This window comes from Oncorhynchus gorbuscha, linkage group LG24 (genome assembly GCF_021184085.1).
Source record: "Oncorhynchus gorbuscha isolate QuinsamMale2020 ecotype Even-year linkage group LG24, OgorEven_v1.0, whole genome shotgun sequence".
Lineage (NCBI taxonomy): Eukaryota > Metazoa > Chordata > Actinopteri > Salmoniformes > Salmonidae > Oncorhynchus > Oncorhynchus gorbuscha.
The window spans coordinates 15,267,492-15,282,558 of record NC_060196.1 but is presented as its reverse complement, the minus strand read 5'-3'; the positions used below and the strand labels follow the sequence as shown (position 1 = coordinate 15,282,558).

Here is a 15,067-nt window from a genome sequence, read left to right as displayed (position 1 = left end):
CAGAATGTCTTTGGCTGTCTTCACTACTTCTTTTATTCGTGCAGTCCTGCCCTTATGTGGAGCAGTCGAATTGATCGCCCTGCACACGAAGGACAGGAAGTCTTCCTCTGTGATCGAGCATTTATGCTCGCATATCTCAGTAACAATCGGCTGAGGTTCCAATGGTGTTCTCGGAGCGGCTACTTATGTTGTATCTCGAGTATTTTCAACGCTAAGTTTATTACTTTCCAAACAGCCTCAGTTAGGATACATTGTTTGTCATTTTGTACCTCTCCGCTTCCATTACTTTTTGTTGTATTTCACATCCTCCATATGCTGCACTGTGTTCTCCGTCACAGTCACAACATTTAACTTTAGTATCAAGCCCACATTTCCCATACTCGTGATCCCCACCACACTTTGCACGTCTCATTTTACCGTTGCAGACATTAACAACATGCCCCATCCGTTGGCACATGGAAGTGGCACGTACTGTCTAACAGGATGACCGAGTGATCCTAGATGCATCCTATGCGGCAGATTCCCTTCAAGTTGTAACAATACAGTTGTAGGGTCCACTGGACTGCCACTCTTTTTGCTTTTTCCTCTCAGTTTAGACAGGGCACCGGTAATGTGACATTTCACCAAACCCCCATTTAGTGAGTTAAATTTCAAGTCTTTCTCCTACTGGATTTTTGTATTTGCAAAGATCAGAACCTTCCCACAAACTATCGGTTTGGCCTCCTTAATCACCCCACTCAGAATAGCAGATTTTTACCTTGTCAGCTCGGTGATTCGATCCAGCAACCTTTCGGTTACTGGCCCAACGCTCTAACCACTTTTAGTCACGTAGGAGACCCTCTTATCCACAATGATTTACAGTAGTGAGTGTATACATTTTCATAATATATATATATATATTTTTTTTTAAATCATACTGTTCCCCCATGGGAATCAAACCCACAACCCTGGCATTGCAAGCACCATGCTCTACCAACTGAGCTCCACCTGACCAAAAAGGTTCTTCACTTGTCCCCATAGCATAAACATTTTCTTGCTCCAGGTAGACCCATTTTTGGTTCCAGGTAGAACTTTTGGGGGGTTTCATGTAGAACCCTCTGTGTAAAGGGTTCTACATGGAAATAAAAGGGTTCTACTTGCAAGCCAAAAAAATGGATCTTCAATAACCCTTTCAGGTTTTAGATGGCACCTTAGTGTAGTTCACTATTCCAAACATAAGTTCACTAGATGGATGACCTAAGAAGTAGGTGTTACTTGTTGTTTCTACAAACAACATTACATCCATAGTGTTTCTACGATCAATTCAAACCCTTTGCCCTGTCACATGACAATATGTTAAGACAATACAATAAACAGAGGGAGTTGACAGATGGGAGTGGATAAACTGTTCTATCTTCATTCTCTCCTACAGAGCAGAACACAAAATACGGTGTGATATGCTAGCTGGTCATGAATCTATAGGAATATCAGTGCATTCCAAAGCCACAGAGGTTTGACGTCGCAACACCTGGAAATGTATGTTACAACGACTTGAAATTGAAGAAGAATGATGCGTTCAGGTAGAAATGAATTTTACCATATAGCAACTGCCTTTGATTGAAGCATGTTGTATCTTCTGTACTTCACCATCCTTTTCCTCCTCTCCTCCCCTTGGCTTAATGTTATTTACAAAGACATGTTTTGATATTCTATTGATTGACTTTGTGAGTTATTTGAATATTTATAAAAAAAGAGGCTGAACTTCCTACTGTAGAATAAGAATAATTCTTATGGAGGTTTAATCAGCATTTACTTGAGCATTCATCCAAGCAGTCAAGGCTAGATGTATTTTTCTGCAATATCTTTCATTGTGTACTTTTTTAAATGTCCCTTCACAGGGTACAGTAGCAGTAGTACAATTTAATGACACTGTCACAAGTGCTGAACTGAAGGTGCAAAGTTCAGCATCACATGTGATCTACAGTTGAAGTCGGACGTTTACATACACTTAGGTTGGAGTCATTAAAACTATAGTTTTGGCAAGTCGGTTAGGACATCTACTCTGTGCATGACACATGTCTTTTTCCAACAATTGTTTACAGACAGATTATTTAACTTATAATTCACTGCATCACAATTCCAGTGGGTCAGAAGTTTACATACACTAAGTTGACTGTGCCTTTAAACAGCTTGGAAAATTACAGAAAATGATGTCATGGCTTTAGAAGCTTCTGATTGACGTCATTTGAGTCAATTGGAGGTGTACCTGTGGATGTATTTCAAGGCCTACATTGAAACGCAGTGCCTCTTTGCTTGACGTCACTGGAAAATCAAAATAAATCAGCCAAGACCTCAGACAAAATATTGTATACCTCCACAAGTCTGGTTCATCCTTGGGAGCATTTTCCAAATGCCTGAAGGTACCACGTTCATCTGCACAAACAATAGTATGCAAGTATAAACACCATGGGACCATGCAGCCGTCATAACACTCTGGAAGGAGACACGTTCTGTCTCCAAGAGATGATCGTGCTTTGGTGGTTAAAGTGCAATTAACCCCAGAACAACAGCAAAGTACTTTGTGAAGATGCTGGAGGATACAGGTACAAAAGTATCTATATCCACAGTAAAACAAGTCCTATATCGACCTAACTTCAAAGGTCGCTCAGCAAGGAAGAAGCCACGGCTCCAAAACCGTCATAAAAAAGCCAGACTACGGTTTGCAACTGCACATGGGGACAAAGATTGTACTTTTTGGAGAAATGTCCTCTGGTCTGATGAAACAAAAATAGAACTGTTTGGCCATAATGACTATCGTTATGTTTGGAGGAAAAAGGGGAGGCTTGCAAGCCGATGAACACCATCCCAACCGTGAAGCACTGGGGTGGCAGCATCATGTTGTGGGAGTGCTTTGCTACAGGAGGGACTGATGCACTTCACAAAATAGATGGCATCATGAGGGAGGAGAATTATGTGGATATATTGAAGCAACAAATCAAGGCATCAGTCAGGAAGTTAAAGCTTGGTCGCAAATGGGTCTTCCAAATGGACAATGACCCCAAGCAAAATGGCCTAAGGACAACAAAGTCAAGGTATTGGAGTGGCCATCAGAATGCCCTGACCTCAAATCCTATACATAATTTGTTGGCAGAACTGGAAAAGCGTGTGCGAGCAAGGAGGCCCACAAACCTGACTCAGTTACACCAGCTCCGTCAGGAGGAATGGGCCGAAATTCATCCAACTTATTGTGGGAAGCTTGTGGAAGGCTACCTGAAACGTTTGACCCAAGTTAAACAATTTAAAGGCAATGCTGCCAAATACTAATTGAGTGTATGTAAACTTCTGACCCACTGGGAATGTGATGAAAGAAATAAAAGCTGAAATAAATCATTCTCTCTACTATTATTCTGACATTGTCACGATCATCGTATGGAATGGACCAAGGCGCAGCGTGGTATGCGTACATTCTCTTTTAATGAATGAACACTGAAAAAATAAAAATAAATCAACAAATAAACCGTTAAGCTATACAAATAGTGCTGACAGGCAACTAAACATAGACAAGATCCCACACCAGAAAGTGTGAAAAAGGCCTGCCTAAATATGATCCCCAATCATGGGCAACGATAAACAGCTGTCTGTGATTGGGAACCATATCAGGCCAACATAGACATACAAAAAGCCTAGACATACAAAAAACTAGAGTACCCACCCTGACCTAACCAAAATATGTAGAAAACAGAAATATCTAAAGTCAGGGCATGACAGACATTTCACATTCTTAAAATAAGGTGGCGATCCTAACTGACCTAAAACAGGGAATATATACGAGGATTAAATGTCAGGAATTGTAAAAAAAACGGAGTTTAAATGTATTTAGCTAAGGTGAATGTAAACTTCCGACTTCAACTGTACGGTATTAACGGTATGTTAATTGTTGTCTTTGCTGCACATTGGCTGGATGAATATGATGTTTTGGCTGAACCAACCGTTTTCATTTTGAGACACAATGTGGATAGGAATGTATCCCCAATTTACCAGTCACGTACTTTCAGTGTGCAACAAATCAAATCAAATTGTAATGGTCACATACACATATTTACCATATGTCGTTGTGGGTGTAGTGAAATGCTTGTGTTCATAGCTCCAACAGTGCAGTAGTATCTAAAAATTCACAACAATATACGGTACCAGTCAAAAGTTTGGGCAGGTTTCTCTTTGGTTTTTTTCCTCAATTTTCTACATTGTATAATAATAGTAAATACATAAAAACTATGAAATAACACATATGGATTCATGTAGTAACCAGAAAAGTGTTAAACAAATCAAATATATATTTGAGATTCTTCAAAGTAGCCTCCCTTTGCCTTGATGACAGTTTTGCACAATCTTGGCATTCTCTCAGCCAGCTTCATGAGATAGTCACCTGGAATGCATTTAAATTAACATGTGTGCCTTGTTAAAAGTTAATTTGTGGAATTGTGATATACAGAATATAGCCCTATTTGGTAAAAGAATATGTCCATATTATGGAAAGAACAGGAACATTTCAATGGAACATTTCAAGAACTTTGAAGTGCAGTCACAAAAACTATGATGAAACTGGCAGGGGTTAAGTTCATTAGAGTTACCAGCCTCAGAAATTGCAGCCCAAATAAATGCTTCAGAGTTCAAGTAACAAACACATCTCAACATCAACTGTTCAGAGGAGACTGCGTGAATCAGGCCTTCATGGTCAAATTGCTCCAAAGAAACCACTACTAAAGTACACCAATAAGAAGAAGAGACATGCTTGGGCCTAGAAACACGAGCAATGGACATAGGATTGGTGGAAATCTGTCATTTGGTCTGATGAGTCCAAATTTGAGATTTCTGGTTCCAACCACCATGTCTTTGTGAGATGCAGAGTGGGTGAATGGATGAACTCTGCATGTTTGGTTCCCACTGTGAAGCATGGAGGAGGAGGTGTGATGGTGTGGGGGAGCTTTGCTGGTGGCACTGTCAGTGATTTATTTCAAATTCAAGACACACTTAACCAGCATGGCTACCACAGCATTCTGCAGCGATTCACCATCCCACCTGGTTTGCGCTTACTGGGATTATTATTAGTTTTTTAACAGGACAATGACCTAACACACCTCCAGGCTGTGTAAGGGCTATTATACCAAGAAGGAGAGTGATGAGTGCTTCATCAGATGACCTCGCCTCCACAATCACCCGACCTCAACCCAATTGAGATGGTGTGGGATGAGTTGGACCGCAGAGTGAAGGAAAAGCAGTAAACAAGTTCTCAACATATGTGGGAACTCCTTCAAGACTGTTGGAAAAGCATTCCAGGTGAAGCTGGTTGAGAACATTCTGAGTGTGCAAAGCTGTCATCAAGGCAAATGCTGGCTACTTGTAAGAATATAAAAATGCATATTTTGATTTGTTTAACACATTTTTTGGTTACTACATGATTCAATATGTGTTATTTCATAGTTTTTTATGTATTCACTATTATGATACAATGTAGAAAATAGTAAAAATAAAGAAAAACCCTGGAATGAGTAGGCGTGTCCAAACTTTTGACTGGTACTTTACATAAAAGTAAAATAATATTTAAAATATAAATTGAGCAATGTGGCATTGACTAAAATACAGAAGAATAGAATAGAGTATATACATATGAGATGAGTAAAGCAGTATGTAAACATTATTTAAACATTGTTAAAGTGACTAGTTTTCCATTATTAAAGTGGCCAGTGATTTCAAGTCTATGGATATATAGGGCAGCAGCCTCTAAGGTGCAGGGTTATGTAACCGGATGGAAGCCGGCTAGTGATGGCTATTTAACAGTCTGATGGCTTTGAGATAGAAGCTGTTTTTCAGTCTCTCTGTCCCAGCTTTGATGCACCTGTCCTGACCTCGCCTTCTGGATGATAGGGGGGTGAACAGGCTGTGGCTCAGGTGGTTGATGTCCTTGATTTATCTTTTATCTGGTGCTTTTATCTGGTGCTGTAGACATCCTGGAGGGCAGGTAGTTTGCCCCTGTTTTGTTGATGTTGAGTGAGAGGTTATTTTCCTGGCACCACTCTCCCAGGGCCCTCACCTCCTCCCTGTAGTCTCATCATTGTTGGTAATCAGGCCTATTACTGTTGTGTCATCTGCAAACTTGATGATTGAGTTGGAGGCGAGCATGGCCATGCAGTCATGGATGAAAAAAAGAGTACAGGAGAGGGCTGAGCACCCACCCTTGTGAGACACCTGTGTTGAGCATCAGCAAAGTTTTGTTTCCTACCTTCACCATCTGGGGGGCGGCCCGTCAGGAAAGCCAGGATGCAGTTGCACAGGGCGGGGTTTAGACCCAGGGCCCCGAGCTTAATGATGAGGTTGGAGAGTACTGTGGTGTTGAATTCTGAGCTATAGTCAATGAACATCATTCTTACATAGGTATTCCTCTTGTCCAGATGGGATAGGGCAGTGTGCAGTGCGATGGCAATTGAATCGTCTGTAGATCTATTGGGGAGGTAAGCAAATTGAAGTGGTTCTAGGGTGTCCGGTAAGGTTGAGGTGATATGATCCTTAACTATCCTCTCAAATCACTTCATGATGACAGAAGTGAGTGCATAGGGGCAATAGTTATTTAGTTCAGTTACCTTTGCTTTCTTGGGTACAGGAACAATGGTGGACATCTTGAAGCAAGTGGGGACAGCAGACTGGGATAGGGAGAGATTGAATATGTCGGTAAACTCTCCAGCCAGTTGGTCTGCGCATGCTCTGAGGACGCAGCTAGGGATGCTGTCTGGGCCAGCAGATAGAAATTGCAGATAGAAATTCCATGAATAGAGAGGACATGATTTCTTACTCCACTCCTTACTCCAGCATACCCTGTTATGATTATAATGTCATCACACTGATCTTCAACACAGGTTTGTCTTTGAGGGTGATGATAATGGCAGCTCTCACCGTTCCCATCATAGTCCAAAGTCCTGGTGAGCATATGCTATTAGTTTTCTGCAAAATATCCTATTTTTTCTACATAACTGTCTCAACTTCATAAATAGAAAAATATTATCCTTCAATTTCCTTGAGTAAGAAAATTAGTCTCTCTCTCTCTCTCTCTCGCTCACACTCTCTCTCTCTCTTACCCCAGAAATCTTCACCTTGTCGGTCCCACACGGTCCAATCATGACCTGGTTGAACTCCTCCGTTTCTTTATCTTGTGAACTTTCACCTCTCTTCAATGCGGAGCCATTGGAGGTGCGCTGGTACAGGGCCAAAGACTTTGACTCAACTGCCTTGTTGTACAAAGATCACAAGATCCACGAGGCCCCTGTGGACCCCCGGTACAAGGGCAGGGTGTCTCTAACTGGGGGGCTGGAGAGAGGGAATGTGTCCCTGACACTGGAGAGGGTCACACTGGCAGACAGGGGGGAGTATGTGTGCTATGTTAGCAGTGAACAGTGGTATGAAAAAGCCATTGTACTCCTCACAGTGTATGGTAAGTAATTGGGGACAGTCCTACTTAATGGATAGTTCACCCAAATTACAGATTGGTTTCCTTCACTTGCATTGGTTAATAGGCCATAATTGCTAAAGAGTTTGCATTTGGTGACAGTGGCCAGGTATACAAAACCAAAGCATGGATTGCTGTCTTAGCTTGTCCATAGACAGATTTCAGGGTAAGGAAACCAATGTGTAATTTTGTAATTTGGGTGAACTACCACTTCAACACGGGATGACATTTTTGATCTGTCCACAAAACTAAAACTTTCCCCAAAATATTGTAATACCAGGATTTGGGTCAATTCCAAATCATTTCCAGAAAGTAAACCAAATTCCAATTCCAAATTTTCCTAATTGAAAATCATTGTAGAAGAATAGGAATGTCACTGTACTTCCTGAATTGACTGAAATGCCAATGCAATTCACTCAACCCTGCGTAATACTCATAATATTGTAGCAGAAATGATCTTGTATCTTCTTAAAAAATGATAATTCACAGGAAAATGTGATGCATGAGATACAGTAGTCTATTCCAATAAGCTATGATCATAGCTTGTCCTCACCCTCCCCTTTCATCTGTCCATTAGTAACAGGTAGTGAACCAGTTCTCTCTGTAGCTGAAGCAAGAGGAGGCGGAGGTCAGGTGAATGTCACCTGTTCATCAGAGGGCTGGTCACCACAACCTAAACTCACCTGGCGAAACAAAGAGGGGACAGAGATCAGATATGAACAAGTACTCAACACCACTGGTAATTACTTGTAGAATCACTACACATGCCAAATCAGTCTGAAGAAGGCTATCTACAACTGTGTGTGTGTGTGTGTGTGTGTGTGTGTGTGTGTGTGTGTGTGTGTGTGTGTGTGTGTGTGTGTGTGTGTGTGTGTGTGTGTGTGTGTGTGTGTGTGTGTGTGTGTGTGTGTGTGTGTGTGTGTGTGTGTGTGTGTGTGTGTGTGTGTGTGTGTGTGTGTGTGTGTGTGTGTGTGTGTGTGTGTGTGTGTGTGTGTGTGTGTGTGTGTGTGTGTGTGTGTGTGTGTGTGTGTGTGTGTGTGTGTGTGTGTGTACCTGTATCTGATCAGGTGTATCTTTCCCATATAATAAATGGCTGTGGGTATACCTGCCTCTCTTTCTGTTTCAGATCTTCAGGGCTTGGTGAGTGTCAGTAGCTGGCTGCTGTATTCTCCATCAGACTCAGATTGGCTCTCCTGTACAGTCTCTCTGTCTGGGGAGAGGAGAGAGAGCAGAGTCATGCCAAGAGCTCCAATGGAAGGTGAATGTCTCAGAAAAGGTTATCAATACCTTAACATTTAATATCTCAATATTGAACTCTTTCAGTCGGTTCACTCAATGCAGCACCTTATGTAAATTCAAGTTCAAATGTACTTTTACCTTGGCTGGCTGACGGAGTCGGTGCTTTTTCAGATGAACTTGTACCAACATGGCAGTATGCAAATCAAAATGTATGAAATGATAAAGGGTAAGACAGACAAGGGTTAAACAATGAAAATCTGTGTTTAATGAAAGAAGTACAACATTTCAACTCTACAAGGGTCTTCGTCAGGACAGGTATATAACACCGTTGCAATAGGGTTTCTGAAGTCATTATTACAAATACTGCTCAGATAGTCTGTTTTTTGAACTTCTTCCTAATGTAATCCTTCCCACTTGAACACTTAAAATATTAAAGCTGATATACCCCCTAAACTTTTTTTTTTAAGTACAAACGTTTTCACCCCCCTCAGACATTACAGTGTATTTTTTGTCGATGGTAACAATTACAAATGTTTATTTGTATTACTTATTTTTTTTAACAATTAAATCTAATGTAATTCGATGTTGAATAAAAGGTATAAGGGTGTAAATACTTATGCAAGGCGCTGAATGTTCTATTAAAGTTGAAGTGGTTTATCCATCCTTTCTACAGGACATTGGAGCCTTGGTGGCTTCATGACATTACTGTTCATCAATCTACTAGTAATCTTCACTCTAATTGGACTCTTCGTCTGGAACAAAAAAACAGGTATATTAACAAGATGGTATTATTTCATTCCATGGCAGACTTCAACTTCAAAACCATGCCATTGAGATACACAATCTCTGTCATCAGGTTGATTTGGGCATGAAATTGAAAGAATCCAGCTAACTTTAGCCATCACTAGCTAACAAACAAGTGCAATGTACTTTAAAAAAAAGTCTAATGATCTTATATTAACATCAAAACAATATAGTTGATTTCAGTTGATTTGGCCATTAAAAAATATTTCACAATTGCCCTTTCACATCCATTGATTGTTAGCTAGCGGTGGATAAAGTTAGCTGAAATTTGTAGTGGCTGTTTACCGAAAACTGAACTATGGATTACAGTTTCTCCAGGCACACAGACAATTTTCAGGTTGATGAACCATCTCACGTCAAGCTGGAAAATCCAGAGCTTCCCCAATGCCAATATTCAAAATTAGGGACTAGGCCTGGGCATATTTCCGAGTACACGTGTATAAGGAGACATTTTGTCCTCCCAATATTTAACGGTGTGCACAACTGATTTGTTTAAATGAATTCAAGTCATGAAAATTCCAGCTGTGATACTAATTAGTGATGGGAGAACTCAAAAACATAATGTGTGAATGATAGTATTTGCGCTTGGCATTTAGGCTCTGCTTTTCAGGGTGCTTTCATCCACAAGTGTTGCATTTGAACCTTTCAAATACTATTGTAGGGACCAAGCATTCACTACCCATCTCTATTGTAATTCTTTTGGTTTTATTTGACAGTATCTCCTTTTTCCCCTTCTCACAGGGTTCATCGGGTTGTCAACGTCAGAGAAAAATGACAATGCAGAGGGTACTGTGTGTTGTCTATCCGTGTCACGGTGGTTGTGTCTAACACTGGAAACATGAGCACACTGTTTTATTACGTACAATATCTTGATGTTCGCGTGTCATTGGATTTCAGGTGAAACCGAGTCTAATGAGGGGCCATTCCTACAAGTCTATTTGTTGTATTTCTACACATCATAATAACAGAACTTTCAAACCTTTTTATGTTTGTTGACGGTCACCATTAATTAGAAGAGGCAAATCTTCTTGAAGGTAAGTTGAGTTGAAATGCATTCATATTAAACCTTGAAAGGGGGCAGCAGGGTAGCCTCGTGGTTAGAGCGTTGGGCTAGTAACCGAAAGGTTGCAAGTTCAAATCTTCGAGCTGACAATGTACAAACTTGTCACTGGGCCCCTGAACAAGGCAGTTAACCCACTGTTCCTAGGCTGTCATTGAAAATAAGAATTTGTTCTTAACTGACTAGTAAAATAAAAGAAATACTACATTTGCCAGTAAATACATTTTATTAATCATCTGTTTCATTTTGGATGGAAGGTGTAAAGAAAACTGATATGGAAAAAGCAACACAGACAGAATCTTTCCTGAAAGGTATTTCTTTTTTTACAAAATGTGTTTTTCTCTCTTCTTTTGAAAATGTATTAATCAAACATACATGCAAAATCATTCACAGTTTTTTAGTAGCATTAATTGAACAACACTCAGGAATAAAATAATGGTACATCCCAATAAAGTCCAAAATATGTTTCACTCTGGGCAGAAAGTGCTACGCAAACTGCACTGCGAGAATCATTCCCAAAAGGTAAATGGAAAATCTTTACAAACCTTAAATGAATGAATGTAGTATTATTTATATACTTATAATGATGCAATATTGTGATGATGTTGATGTTAATTGTATTTATTTAGCAGAAACTCTTATCCAGAGCGACTTAGTGCATTCACCTTAATTAAGATAGCTAGGTGAGACAACAACATAGTACAATCATATCAAGTCCATTTTCCCTCAAAGTATTCATTAGCTAAATCAGAGGTATTCGGAAATAACAAGTCTTTCACCTTATATACACAGTCATTCAGGTTTGTTTCTTTGTTACTTTGGTTTTAGAAGTGGGGAGACATAAATACTAATACTTTTATTCCACATTTTGTTGTGTTACAGCATGAATTTAAAATGGATTACATATATGTTTTTCTTACCCATCTACACACATTACCCCATTATGACAAAGTGAAAACCTGTTTTCAAATGTCTTTGCAAATGTATTGAAAATGAAATACAAAAATATGTATGTGGACACCAACTCGTCAAACACCTCAATCCAAACACATGGGCATTCAAATGGAGTTGGTCACCCCTTTGCTGCTATATCAGCCTCCACTCTTCTGGGAAGGCTTTCCACTAGATATTGGAACATTGCTGTGGCGGCCTATTTCCTTTTAGCAACATTTGTGAGGTCGGGCACTGATGTTGGACAATTAGGCCTTGCTCGCATTCGGAATTCCAATTAATCCCAAAGGTGTTCAATGGGGTTGAGGTCAGAGCTCTGTGCAAGCCAGTCAAGTTCTTCCACACCGATCTCGACAAACCTTTTCTGTATAGACATTGCTTTGTGAACTGGGGCATTGTCATGCTGAAACAGAAAATAGCCTTACCCAAACTGTTGCCACATAATTGGAAGCACAGAATCGTCTAGAATGTCATTGTATATTGAAGCGTTTAGTTTACCCTTCACTGGATCTAAGCGGCCTAGCCCGAACCATGAAAAACAGCCACAGACCATTATTCCTCCTCCACCAAACTACAGTTGGCAATATGCATTGGGAAAGGTAGCGTTGTCCTGGCATCCGCCAAACACAGATTTGTCCGTCCGACTGCCAGATGGTGAAGCGTGATTCATCACTCCAGAGAATTCATTTCCACAGCTCCAGAGTCCAATTGGCTGTGAGCTTTACACCACTCCAGCCGACGCTTGGCATTGCGCGTGGTGATCTTAGCCTTCATTTCATGAAGCTCCCGACAAACAGTTCTTGTCCTGATGTTGCTTCCAGAGGCAGCTTGGAAACTCAGTGTTGCAGCCGACTACAGATTTATACGCCACACGCTTCAGCACTCGGCTGTCCTTTTCTGTGAGCTTGTGTGGCCTACCACTTTGCGGCTGAGCCGGTGTTGCTCCTAGTCACTTCACAGTAACAGCACTTGCAGTTGACAAGGGCAGCTCTCGTAGGGCAGAAATGTTACAAACTGACTTGTTGGAAAGGTGGCATCCTGCAACGGTGCCACGTTGAAAGTGACTGAGCTCGTCACCATGGCCATTCTACTACCAGTGTTTGTCTATGGATATTGCATGGCTGTGTGCTCGATTTTATACACCTGTCAACAACGAACGTGGCTGAAATAGCTGAATCCACTCATTTGAAGGGGTGTCTACCTACTTTTGTATATATAGTGTAAGTATTCACAGCCCTGAGTCAACACATGTTAGAATCACCTTTGGCAGCGATTACAGTTGTAAGTCTTACTGGGTAAGTCTCTAAGAGCTTTGCACATCTGGATTGTACAATATTTTCACATAACTCTCTTCAAAATTCGTCAACCTCTGTCAAATGTGTTGTTGATCATTGCTAGACAACCATTGTCAAGTCTTGCCATCGGTTTTCAGGCAGATTTAAGTCAAAACCACTTACTCGGCCAGTCACTGTCTTCTTGGTAAGCAACTCCAGTGTAGATTTGGCCTTGTGTTTTAGCTTATTGTCCTGCTGAAAGGTGAATTCATCTCCCAGTGTCTGGTGGAAAGCAGACTCAGGTTTTCCTCTAGGATTTTTCTTGTGCTAAGCTCCATTCTGTTTCTTTTTTATCCTGAAAAATCCCAGTCCTTAATGATTACGACAGTCCCTGTAACATGATGCATCGACCACTATGCTTGAAAATATGAAGTGGTACTCAGCAAATGTATTGGATTTGTCTCAAATCTAACACTTTGTATTCATGAAAAAAAGGGAATTGCTTTGTCTTATTCTTTTTGCAGTATTACTTCAGTGCATTGTTGCAAACATGATGGATGTTTTGGAATATTTTATATTGTGTACAGGTTTCACTCTGTCAATCCGGTTAGTATTGTGGAGTAACTATAAAGTTGTTGCTCCATCCCAGTTTTCTCCTATCACAGCCATTAAACTTGAACTGTTTTAAAGTCACCATGGGCCTCATGGTGACATCCATGAGCTGTTTCCTTCCTCCCAGGAAACTGTGTTAGGAAGGACGCCTGTACAGGTGAATTGGAAAGCCGCCGTGGTCTTTGTGGTTGAATCTGTTTGTGAAATCCACTGCTTGACTGAGGGACCTTACAGATAATTGTGCGTGTGGGGTACAGAGATGAGGCAGTCATTCAAAAATCCATGCAACTTCTGTGACTTGTTAAGCAAATGTTTGCTCCTGAACTTATTCAGGCTTGCCATATAACAAAAGGGTTGAATACCCGTCGACTCCAGACAGATCAGCTTTTCATTTAAAAAATCAATTGTAAACATGTCAAAAAAACATCATTCTACTGCGACATTACGGGGTGTTGTGTGTAAACTAGTGGCAAAACATCTCCATTGAATCTGTTTGACATGGGCTGTAAACACGTGTGGGAAAAAGTCATGGGGTGTGAACACTTTCTGAAGGCACTGCATATAGTGTTAGCATACTACACATAGCAGGTGTAGTAATATAACAACATCCTATGAGTAACCGTGTATGTGAATGTATGAATTAAATCCTGTTCTCTTCTCTTTTAGTGGACGTCACTTTGGACCCGCTGACGGCTCACTCTTCGCAATTTGTGTCTTGCAGTAAAAAGATGGTTCATTGTAAAAATGAAAGAGATCAAGCTTCCACAACTCACTTTTGTCTTTAGTGAGAACAAATTCAGCTCAGGGCAGATATACTTGGGAAGTGGTGGTGGATTCAAAGTGTAAACAGCCATGGTATGTTGGGGTAACCAACACAGACGCAGCCCAGATTAACAAGGCTATTGTCCCCTTAAACCCTGGGAATGGGTTCTGGGTTCTTCGCTATAAAAAGGGAAACGGTTATTGTGCCTCGACAGACCCTCCAACACAATTCTCTGGAAATGAATACCTGGAAACACTTGGAGTGTTCTTAGATTGTGACAGACAGAGTCTTTCCTTTTATGATGCTGATTCAGGAGTACATCTGTACAGTTTTGCTGACGTGTCATCTTGCTCTAACACATTCTTTGCTGTATTTAGCCCTGGATTCGACCAAAGTTCCCTTCACAATTAAATGATTGTAGATGACAAAGGTGCAAACTTCCCACAATAATAATCATGTTAGACATGACTGAATAAAAAAAAATTGTCCGTTTAATCAAATCCAATTTTATTTGTCACGTGTCGAACACAACAGGTGTGGACTTTACCATGATTTTTTTACTCATGAGCCCTTTGACAACAAAGCAGAGTTAAAAAGAAAACAATTCGCAAAAATAAAAATGTATATTTACATAGTAAAACAACAATAATGAGACTATATACAAGGAGTACCGGTATCGAGTCAATGTGCAGGGGTACGATGGAGTTTAGGCAATTGAGGTAATACAGTATGTACATGTAGGCCGGGGTAAAAATTACTAGGCAATCAGGATAAATAAACAGAGTAGCAGCAGTATATTTGAAGAGTGTGAAGGAGTGTGTGTGTGTGTGTTGGAGTGTCAGTGTAGGGTGCATAGAGCCTGTGCAAGAGAGTCCGTGCATAAAAAA

At 40.6% G+C, this 15,067-nt stretch overlaps 1 protein-coding gene across 4 annotated transcripts; it reads left to right on the top strand.

Annotated features, from left to right (window-relative positions):
- The first annotated feature begins 1,375 nt into the window (after nucleotides 1-1,375).
- On the top strand, nucleotides 1,376-14,675 carry LOC124012074 (butyrophilin subfamily 1 member A1-like). Of its 4 annotated transcripts, none has more exons than XR_006834657.1 (11): nucleotides 1,376-1,559; nucleotides 6,891-6,953; nucleotides 7,115-7,462; nucleotides 8,055-8,216; nucleotides 8,604-8,735; nucleotides 9,390-9,485; nucleotides 10,262-10,306; nucleotides 10,418-10,554; nucleotides 10,838-10,891; nucleotides 11,061-11,102; nucleotides 14,084-14,115. XR_006834657.1 is itself a non-coding variant. In XM_046325454.1 (11 exons), the coding sequence occupies exons 1-11, from the start codon at nucleotides 1,547-1,549 to the stop codon at nucleotides 14,200-14,202; spliced, it is 1,095 nt and encodes a 364-aa protein (XP_046181410.1). In that variant the 5' UTR covers nucleotides 1,376-1,546; the 3' UTR covers nucleotides 14,203-14,675. The 4 variants fall into 4 exon arrangements, 2 of the variants coding, with proteins under 2 accessions (XP_046181410.1, XP_046181411.1); XM_046325454.1 differs by having other exon boundaries at nucleotides 10,534-10,554; nucleotides 14,084-14,675; XM_046325455.1 differs by having other exon boundaries at nucleotides 1,383-1,515; nucleotides 10,534-10,554; nucleotides 14,084-14,675.
- The last annotated feature ends 392 nt before the right edge of the window (nucleotides 14,676-15,067 follow it).

Bases quoted from the DNA above. Each gene is read 5' to 3' on its own strand.
- LOC124012074 (XM_046325454.1), top strand. The intron at 6,954-7,114 runs GTGAGCATATGC...CTCTTACCCCAG, and splicing joins CATCATAGTCCAAAGTCCTG to AAATCTTCACCTTGTCGGTC. The intron at 8,217-8,603 runs GTAATTACTTGT...TTTCTGTTTCAG, and splicing joins ACAAGTACTCAACACCACTG to ATCTTCAGGGCTTGGTGAGT.